This window comes from Alligator sinensis, unplaced genomic scaffold, assembly GCF_000455745.1.
Source record: "Alligator sinensis unplaced genomic scaffold, ASM45574v1 scaffold816_1, whole genome shotgun sequence".
Taxonomy (NCBI): domain Eukaryota; kingdom Metazoa; phylum Chordata; order Crocodylia; family Alligatoridae; genus Alligator; species Alligator sinensis.
The window spans coordinates 63211-73036 of record NW_005843344.1 but is presented as its reverse complement, the minus strand read 5'-3'; the positions used below and the strand labels follow the sequence as shown (position 1 = coordinate 73036).

The 9826-nt window shown below is 46.1% G+C and overlaps 1 protein-coding gene across 1 annotated transcript; it reads right to left on the bottom strand.

Moving 5' to 3' along the window:
- Position 1: 1 nt before the first annotated feature.
- Positions 2-973, bottom strand: LOC102369969 (olfactory receptor 14A16-like; the record flags this gene model as incomplete). Its single annotated transcript, XM_006038410.1, has 1 exon — positions 2-973. A coding segment is annotated over exon 1 (972 nt), but the record flags the coding sequence as incomplete, so codon positions are not given.
- Positions 974-9826: the final 8853 nt, after the last annotated feature.

Here is a 9826-nt window from a genome sequence, read left to right as displayed (position 1 = left end):
TGTTCCTCATGCTGTAGATGACCGGATTCATCAATGGAGGCACCACAGAATACAGAACAGCTGCCAGGAGATCCAGAGGGGACGGGGAGTCAGAGATGGGCTTCGTGTAGGCAATGCCACCAGTGGAAAGAAATAGGGAGACCACAGTAAGGTGAGGAATGCAGGTGGAGAAGGCTTTCTGCCGGCCCTGCTCAGAGGGTATTCTCCACACAGCGGTGAAGATGTGAACATACGACACAACGATGAAAATAAAACAGCCTAATGCTAAAAACACACTGAAGACAATTGCTGCCAGCTCTCTGTGGTATGTGTCAGAGCAAGAGAGCTTGAGCAGCTGGGGCACTTCACAGAAGAACTGGTTGATGATATTTGAGTGGCAGAAGGGGAGACTAAAGGTGTTCCCCGTGTGCAGTGCAGAGTTGATGACACCAGCAGCCCAAGCACTGGCAACCATCTGGACGCAAGCTCTCCTGTTCAATATTATCTCATAATGCAGTGGTTTGCAGATGGCAATGTACCGGTCGTATGCCATGATGGTGAGGAATGAAAAATCAGCTGAACAAAAGAGGAACAAGAGAGAGACCTGGGACATGCATCCAGCATAGGAAATTGTCCTGGTGTTTAGGAGAGAATTGGCCATGGACTTCGGGACTATGACAGAGATGGATCCAAGGTCAAGGATGAACAAATTTACCAAAAAGTAGTACATGGGGCTGTGGAGGTGGTGGTCCATAGTTACAACAGTGATAACAAGGAGGTTCCCCACCAGAGCTGCCAGGTATGCTGCGAGAAAGATGACAAAGTGTAAGATCTGCAGCTGCCGAGTGTCAGAGAAGCCCAGGAGGAGAAACTCAGTTACAGTGGTCCAGTTGGACACCTTCCTTCCCGGGGCACCGTGCAAGTCCTGGGTATAATAGAACAAGGGCAGTGGTAAGGAGGAGAGTAACAAACTCAGTGGCTTTGATATTTCCATGAATAATGTCTCCAAATTCCATGGTAAGAATGTAAATATTCCAATTTTTGCCTCATGGAAAATTTGATTTTAATAAATTATTTTTCCATGGCAAGACGCTACATAAAATAAAATATTTTGATATTCCATTTAGAAAGAGAAGAAAATGTTAGCCCAGCCATGAATCAGGATTTTTTTTTTTTTTTTAAATCCAAAAGTCTATAATTTATCTATCTGACCTAGAAAATGTATGCTGGAAACAAATACATGTGAAATAAAAGATATATAAAATTTGACTTCCTTAGCGTTCCTATTCCCACCCCACCTTCCACCCAACTCCCACTAAGCTGTATAACTTTATCTGAATTAATAGCAAAAACAGTGAAACATTCTTCATTTTTCATTCACTCTTTTAGTTTTGAATCTATGCTACATAAAATGCAGTATGATTTATGGAGCCAGGTTTTCCAACTTTAATGTTTTTAATTGTCATCTGCATCTTCCTAAGACATGAGACTTCACTGATACAGAAAACTTACTGAATTTGTTTTTGTGGAAATGTCCTGATTTTGTGTCATATTCAGGCTTCCTTTGTTGAGATCCTTTGCTCTTGTCCAGTTTATCTCTGAGCTCTCCTTTGCACTGTGGTATAAAAAAAAGCAAAGGCCTTAAACTTAGATAAAAAAAAAAAAAAACATTGTAAAGATAAAACAAAAGGTGTTGTGTAAAAGTGTGGGCTAAGAAAAGAGGAAGAATGTCTGGCTTTGTGGTAATCAGCGGTTACTGAGACGGCAAGAAAAGAGTGTTTTGTAATAAAGAAATTAAAATAATGTTTTTGTAATTGTTACTGCAGCTAGGTTCCTAAAAAAATCACTATATGTTCATGTGAATTGTAGGTGGCTGTTAGAAAGGTGTATAAGCCTTTTGCTTTAACGTTTAAGGAGGGAGCCCCCTCCAAGTGCATGGTGAATCCATTTCACTTTGAGCCCCTCCTACAGCTGTAGCTCTAGCCAAATTAAGCTTCTGCTGACCTGACCCAAAAGTCTGCTGCGTGCGTTTTCCACGACAGCACTGACCACTAGTCTAGATCCCCAGAAGCACAGATAACTCAGGTCTTTCTCTGCTCCCTCTGTCACCGAATGACTGGAGTAAATCCAATCAGGTTTCTGAGTGTGCATCTGACCTCAACCCCACATTGTAGAAAAGGAGTGAAGCAAGATGGCAATTTTGCTGTTGTTTTCTTCCAAAGGCTCATGGGACTCGATCCCTGGAGTCCTGCACAGCTCAGACGGAAAACCCAGATGTAAACAGTCTGAGCTGTACAGATGTTAGCAGAACAGCACAGCTGTGCTCTGGTTTAATCTCCCTCACAACACAAGTCATGGGATCTCTGAGAAGACCCTGAGCTTCTCTGTCCAGCTCTGTTGTCCCAGTTAGCCAGCCTTGGCACCTTAGCATGCAGGGAGGCACCAAGTTGCAATTGGGTTAGTTCCTATGCAGTTTTGCATGAGAAAATAACATGAGAATAAATGTCAGGTTGTAAGGTGCAAAAGAAATAATTTTAAATATAATTAATATATTCCATAACTCAGATAAACAAGCTCCATTGCCAGGCATCACATTGACAAACTATTAGCTCAGCAATTATTAGCAGGGTCATGGTTCTGAATCTACTGTCATGAATTTGACAGCCCTTCATATCACTTTCCCTTGAGTCATATACATCCCAGGTCCCAGCTCCCCCTCATTTCTTCCACCATCAGCTTCCCTTAAACCCAGCGGTGTCAAACACAGATAGACCCCATATGCCACATCAAGCCCACAGGGGTGGTGTAGTGGAGGCACTGCATGCAACGTGCATGGTGGACTGACTACATCTGGTGCTTGCACCATGTGTACAGCTCTAGCCCTGCACACCACACACAGCACACAACAGCCCCAGCACCGTGCACAGCCTAAGATGTGAGGGGCCAGCCTGTGGCACATGTTACCCACAGCAGGTCACTGAGGGTGCAGATTACATATGGCATTGGCAATGCATAGGGGATGTACATGGGAGCATGTGGACCTCCTGAGATTGGTGGTTCACCCTGTGCAAGAAGCACCGCCGGTCCCTGTAGGCAGTTGCCACTTGCCAGTGCCCCCTCTCCCCCAACTGTCAACACTGTCAACAGTATCTCTGGCCGGTCGCTGATCGCTACTGGCCGCTGCCAACATGGTCTGTAGGCAGTTGCCACTTGCCAGTGCCCCCTCTCCCCCAACTGTCAACACTGTCAACAGTATCTCTGGCCGGTCGCTGATCGCTACTGGCCGCTGCCAACATGGTTGGTGATGTCTGCGGGTGGTCAGTACTTGCCACTCCCCCTGCCCTGCCGCTGACACTACCATGGCTACCTGCAGGAGCTCCCCATTTGCTGCCATCACCCCTGCCTGCAGGCAGTCACCATTCTCCCACAGCTTCCGGGGGGCACGTGTCGTTCGTGGCATGTTGCATTTGCACCAGGCTAGGTGTGTCTATACGAGATTCTAGGTCAGTGCAGCGATGAGTTACGGCGATATTGTTCATCCCTGTGGCAGCGTAGTGTTGGCAGGCCCTAAACATGATGCTGCCGCTACTGTGCAGTAGCAATGAGCTACTGAGCACTACCTCATTGCTACTGCACAGTAGGGTTTGAAATGTTCCATGCCCCTTCAGGACTGTGCGGTCATGGTGGGTACTGCATGTTCATTTAGTTCTCATTAAAGCAAGTAGTACATGACTGCACAGTAAAAACTGCCCACGTCTGGGGCAGACCTGTAGCTGACTGCACACTGGATCCTGCGTGCAGGATGGGTCAATGAGCCCAATGTAGACAGACCCCCAGTCTAATACACAGGGCTCGCCTGGCACAGGTGCCACATCAAGCATATATCCCCATGCAGCCTCATGCCACGTACAGCCCATGCCAGGCAGGCTCCACAAGGAGCATCAAGAGATCAGAGACTCGTTCATGGACCTGATTTCTCTTGATCCAAACCTGACAGATGCCAGAGCCTGATCTGACAATGTGTGTCTCTGTCCTTCAGTCTCCATGCTAACTTACTGTACTGGCAGCTCCCACTTGGGACAGAGGTTGGTTGGAGTCCAGCAGCTAGAAGATTTATGGTGTTTGGAATTCGCTCTCTTCATGGATGTTCCTATGGCCAGAAACTATGATCCCATCATGAGAGAAATTTTCAAGTATCAGCCTTTCTCAATCCCCAGTTTGGGATTTATTTTATTTTTTCATGAACCAAACAGTCCCAAAATATTTCATTTTGACCTTATCAGTTTTGTCTGGAGTTTATCACAGCAGTTGGCAATCTAAAGCCCATGACACCATTGTATCCACCCTGTGGAGAAAGGTCTTTTGGTAACAGAGGTCTTTTCTTACTCTGCACTGTGCTGTACTGCAGCTGGGCAGCAAAAAAAAAAAAACAGCACTGATGAAAAGTGGTAGTAGTCACCTGGTTTTGGTATCAACCTAGTTTTCACCAGAGCTGGGTCAATCTCACCTAAAAATGGAAAATGTTGGTGATCCCCTGCTCTATCATATTGATGTGTCCATTACATAGTGTTACACAGATATCCCAATAGCCCTTCTTGCAACCTTCAAGAAAAAAAGTGGCTTTGTCTTCCTAATGTGAAAGCTATCACTTTCTGAATGCATGTTTGATTGGGAAGCTCCTTGATATCACAGTTATAATTCTTGACCACCATCTCCACAGCCCCATGCACTTCTTCCTGATGAATCTTTCTATCCCAGACCTTGGAACTATCTCTGTCACCATCTCAATATCCTTAGCCAATTCTCTGCTGAACACTAAGTCCATGTTCTGTGCTGGATGTGTCATCCAAGTCCTTTTCTTCTTGTTCTTTCTTGCAGCTGACTTCCCTTTCCTCACCATCACAGCACATGATAGATGCACTGTCATCTGCAAAACACTGCACTATGAGACAATCTTGAACAGGAGAGCTTGCATCTAAATGGCAGCCAGTGCATGGATTTTTGTTTTTCTATATTCTGCCCTGCACAGTGGTAACATCTTTAGTGTATCTTTCCCAGAAGCTAATATCTTCTGTGAAATCCCTCAGCTAATCCAGCTCACTTGCTCTGTCTTGTACCATACACACCTTGAGATAATTGCTGTTGGTGTTTGCATAACTTTAGATCTGTTTTCTTTTCATAATAGTATCATACATTCAGATCTTCAACACAGTTCCCATCTGAGCAAGGACAGCACAAAGACTTCTCACCTTCCTTCCTCACCTCATTCTGGTCTCCTTGCTTATAAGCATGTGTACCTTTCCCTATATGAAACCTATCTCCAGCTCCCTATCAGCTCTAGACCTCATAGAAACCATGATCCATTCCATGCTGGATCCAATAATCAATCCAGTTATGTACAGCAGTGGGGAGGGAAGAAGTAGGAGGGTTGTGGGGGGGGGGGTGCAGATTGAGGGCCCAGCCCTACCCCTATCCCCACTCCCTCCCTCACTGCTGGGGCTTCAATCGCTCCCACCAAAGGCAATGAGGAGGGGAAAACCCTGCACTGCCTGGGCAGGGAGGGAACAGAGTCAAGAGCGGCTCATCTTGGGGCATGGGAAGTTGAGGCATGCAGCCCTGGAGGGCAGGGGGGGCATGTGCCCCCAGATCTGTATTCAGGGGCTGCATCCATGCCTCACCCTATCCCTCCATAGTCTGAAGGGTGGTGTGCTGCACACCACTTTAGGAAATCCTGCATCCACTCATGGATGATCCCATTTTTATCATGACTTCTGTAGTATGCTCTGTCTTTACTGATATAATCAACTTGTAGCATAATTGTCTCCATGATAACCAGATATATCCATGCCATCCTTTTATGAAAGCTGAGGTAATTTAGAAAGGTAAAAATCTAGACTACCTCTACCAAATCTAGTTCTCATTCTTGCTTTTTCCAATCCCTGGTTTCCAATGTCCTTGCACAGGATTCTATGGAGTCTATTGAAGGTTCCTGAACCAGGTCAAATGCATGTTGTTCCACGGAAACTAAAGCTTTGGGACTATGCACTGCCAGTCAGAGCATGAATAAAGCCTTACGGACAAGCAGACTAAGGCTTTTATAATATTAGAATTTTTACCTAACCTGGTCAGATTAAATGTAGGTTAAATAACTGTCAGGGGCATACTTAATCTTCAGTCCTTACTCATGCTCTATTTACATTAGACCTGTGAGTCTACTGCAGAAGCAATAATCCTGAACACTATCATACAATCAGCATTGAAAATGACCCTAAGGATTTTCTGACCCTAACTAATCTTGCCCAGTTCCATCAAATTTTTCTTATACAGGTTACCTTTCAAAGAATTTATTATTACATTTGTTGTCCACCTGGATACCCCCTCCAACTTCTCCCTTTCCTTCTTAAAATGTGAAGCCCAGACCAGTATTAAGAAGTGTCACTGTCACCTCAAGTGTCCTACACTTCTTAATACAGCTAAAAAAATGCATTTGCTTCCTTTACAATTGCACCAAATTGCTAATTTATGTTGAGTCTGTGATCCCCTAAAACTCCAGTCTGTATAGCACTGCTAAGGTTGGCTGACAACTGTCATGTTTCATAAGCAGAATGCACATGACATTATCTTATTATATATCTTAATTACATCATTTAATTATAGATCTAAAGAAACAAAGGAGTAAACCAAACCCATGAAGTGAAAAGGGACATCCTGTTCTTGGAGAGTATCCAACTTTGGAGCAGTTTTTTCAGAGCATATTTGATCTCCTTGTTCCTCATGCTATAGATGAATGGATTTACCATTGGAGGAACCACAGAATACAGAACAGCTGTCAGAAGATCTAGAGATGATGGGAAGTTGGAGGTGGGTTTCATGTAGGCAAAGATGCCAGTGGAGATAAACAGGGAGACCACAGTGAGGTGAGGAATGCGGATGGAGTAGGCTTTTTGCCGGCCCTGCTAAGAGGGGATTCTCCACACTGCGGTGAAGATGTGAACATACGACACAACGATGAAAACAAAGCAGCCTAAAGCTAAGATCATACTCAAGGCAACAACTGCCAGCTCTCTGCGGTATGTGTCAGAGCTGGAGAGCTTGAGTAGCTGGGGCACTTCAGACAAGAACTGGTTGATGGAATTTGAGTAGCAGAAGGGGAGACTAAAGGTGTTCCCCATGTGCAGTGCAGAGTAGATGACACCAGCAGCCCATGCACAGGAAGACCAGAACTTCACATAATAGTCTAGATGAAGCCTAACCAGCAGCACGTCGATTGGCACTATAGAAGCATAGAAACATAGAACCAAAAGGGACCTGTAAGGTCATCAAGTCCAGTCCCCTGCCATGGGCTGGAAGTTTGTGTGCTCAGATGTGCTCCTGTCCAGCCTCATCTTGAACACCTCCAAGGAGGTTGACTGCACCACCTCTACTGGGAATGTGTTCCAGATTCTGGTGAGCCTTAAAGAGAAGAAGTTTTTCCTTATGTCCTGAAATTACCCTCTATTAGTTTATGTCCATGGGTCCTCATCCTCCCTTGAGGTGCCCTCCTGAATAGTTGTTCTCCTAGTTCTTGGTGCTCCCCCCCTGATATGCTTCTAGGCAGCTATCAAGTCACTTCGCAGCCTCTTCTACTCAGCCTAAACAGGCCCAATTCTTGGAGTCTGTCCTCACAGGGCCTACCCTCTATGCCCTTAACCATACGGGTGGCCCTTCTTTGTACCCTCTCGAGCCTATCCACAGTCTTCTTGAAGTGCGGTGCCCAGAACCAGGCACAGTAGTATTCCAACTGAGGCCTCACCAATACTGAATAGAAATGGAGGAGCACCTCCCTGGATCTATTGGCCACACATCAGCTGATGCACACCACAGTTTTGTTTTCCCTTCTGGCAGCCTCGGCACACGGTTGGCTCATACTCATGTTCCACTTGATAGTGACCCCCAGGTCTCCTTCAGATGCTGTACCAGCCAGAGGACCACCACCCACTGTATAGGTCTAGTGAGGGTTCTCCCTACCCAGGTGAAGGACCTTGCACTTCTCCCTCCCTGTTAAACCTCATCTGATTTTGTTCCACCCATAAATCTGGTCTGTCAAGCTCATCCTGATCTTTGCCCTATCCTCTGGTGTGCCTGTGTATCAGTACAGCTTGATATTGTCTGCTGACTTAAGCACTGAGCTTTCCACTCCCTCATCCACATTATTAATGAATATATTGAATGGCACAGGTCCAAGCACCATTCCTACCACCTCCTCACATTTTTGTACCTACATCACATACTAAACAAAGACATTTTCCTCAACATGCCTCACACCTGTCAGTTTCCTTGAGTCTTCGTGCTCCCAACCGACTCTGCCCCTGCAGTTCTACAACAAAATCCCTTCCTTGAGATATGCTCACTCCCTTAGGTGTCAACTAAATCCAGACCCTCCTTGAGTCTGCCCACCCCCTTGGGTGAGTCTAAATCCTAATCCACCCCCTTGGGTGATTACTAAATCCAGACCCTCCTTGAGTCTGCTCACCCCCTTGGGTGAGTCTAAATCCTAGTCCACCCCTTTGGGTGACTAGTGCCCACCCACCTCTGTGGACGTGGGTTCTATCTGGAGACACAGTCTCCCCAGTTACCAATCCGCTAATAATCCTAGAATAATGCCCGCATTCTCCACCAAATAATGTTGGCTACAAATGTCCAACTCGGGATCCTTAAAACTACACCTCCAAGGAGGTTGACTGCATCACCTCTGCTGAGAATGTGTTCCAGATTCTGGTGACCCTTACAGGGAAGAAGTTTTTCCTTATGTCCTGAAATTACCCTCTATTAGTTTATGCCCATGGGTCCTCATCCTCCCTTGAGGTGCCCTCCTAAATAGCTGCTGTCCTAGTTCTTGGTGCTCCCCCCCCTGATATGCTTCTAGGCAGCTATCAAGTCACCTCACAGCCTCTTCTACTCAGCCTGAACAGGCCCAGTTCTTGTAGTCTGTCCTCATAAGGCCTACCCTCCATGCCCTTAACCATATGGGTGGCCCTTCTTTATACCCTCTCGAGCCTTTCCACAGTCTTCTTGAAGTGCGGTGCCCAGAACCAGGCACAGTAGTATTCAACTGAGGCCTCACCAATACTAACTAGAAAGGGAGGAGCACCTCCTTGGATCTGTTGGCCACACATCAGCTGATGCATGCCAGAGTTTTGTTTTCCCTTTTGGCAGCCTCGACACATGGTTGGCTCATATTCATGTTCCACTTGATAGTGACCCCCAGGTCTCATTCAGATGCTGTACCAGCCAGAGGACCACCACCCACTGTATAGTTGTGGTGAGGGTTCTCCCTACCCACATGGAGGACCTTCCACTTCTCCCTCCCTGTTAAACCTCATCTGATTTTGTTCCACTCATAAATCTGGTCTGTCAAGCTCACCCTGATCTTTGCCCTATCTTCTGGTGTGCCTGTGTATCCGTACAGCTTGGTATTGTCTGCTGACCTAAGCACTGAGCTTTCCACTCCCTCGTCCAAATTATTAATGAATATATTGAATAGCACGGGTCCAAGCACTGATCCCTATCACCTCCTCACATTTTTGAAGCTACATCACATTAATGATTCATGTTGGATCTGTGATCCACCAGATCCCCAAGATCCATATGTTCATAGATGCTAAGGTCAGAAGGGAGCTCAACAGCTCATTGAGTCCCACCCCCGGCCTAGGTAAGAAAGAGTGCTGGGGTCAGATGACCCTAGCCAGATGCCTATCAAACCTTGTCTTAAAGACCCCCCAGGTATGGGAGAGCAGGATCTCCCTTGGAAGCCCATTCCAGATTTTGGCTACGCTTACCATGAAGGATCCTTTTCAACATTGCTGCC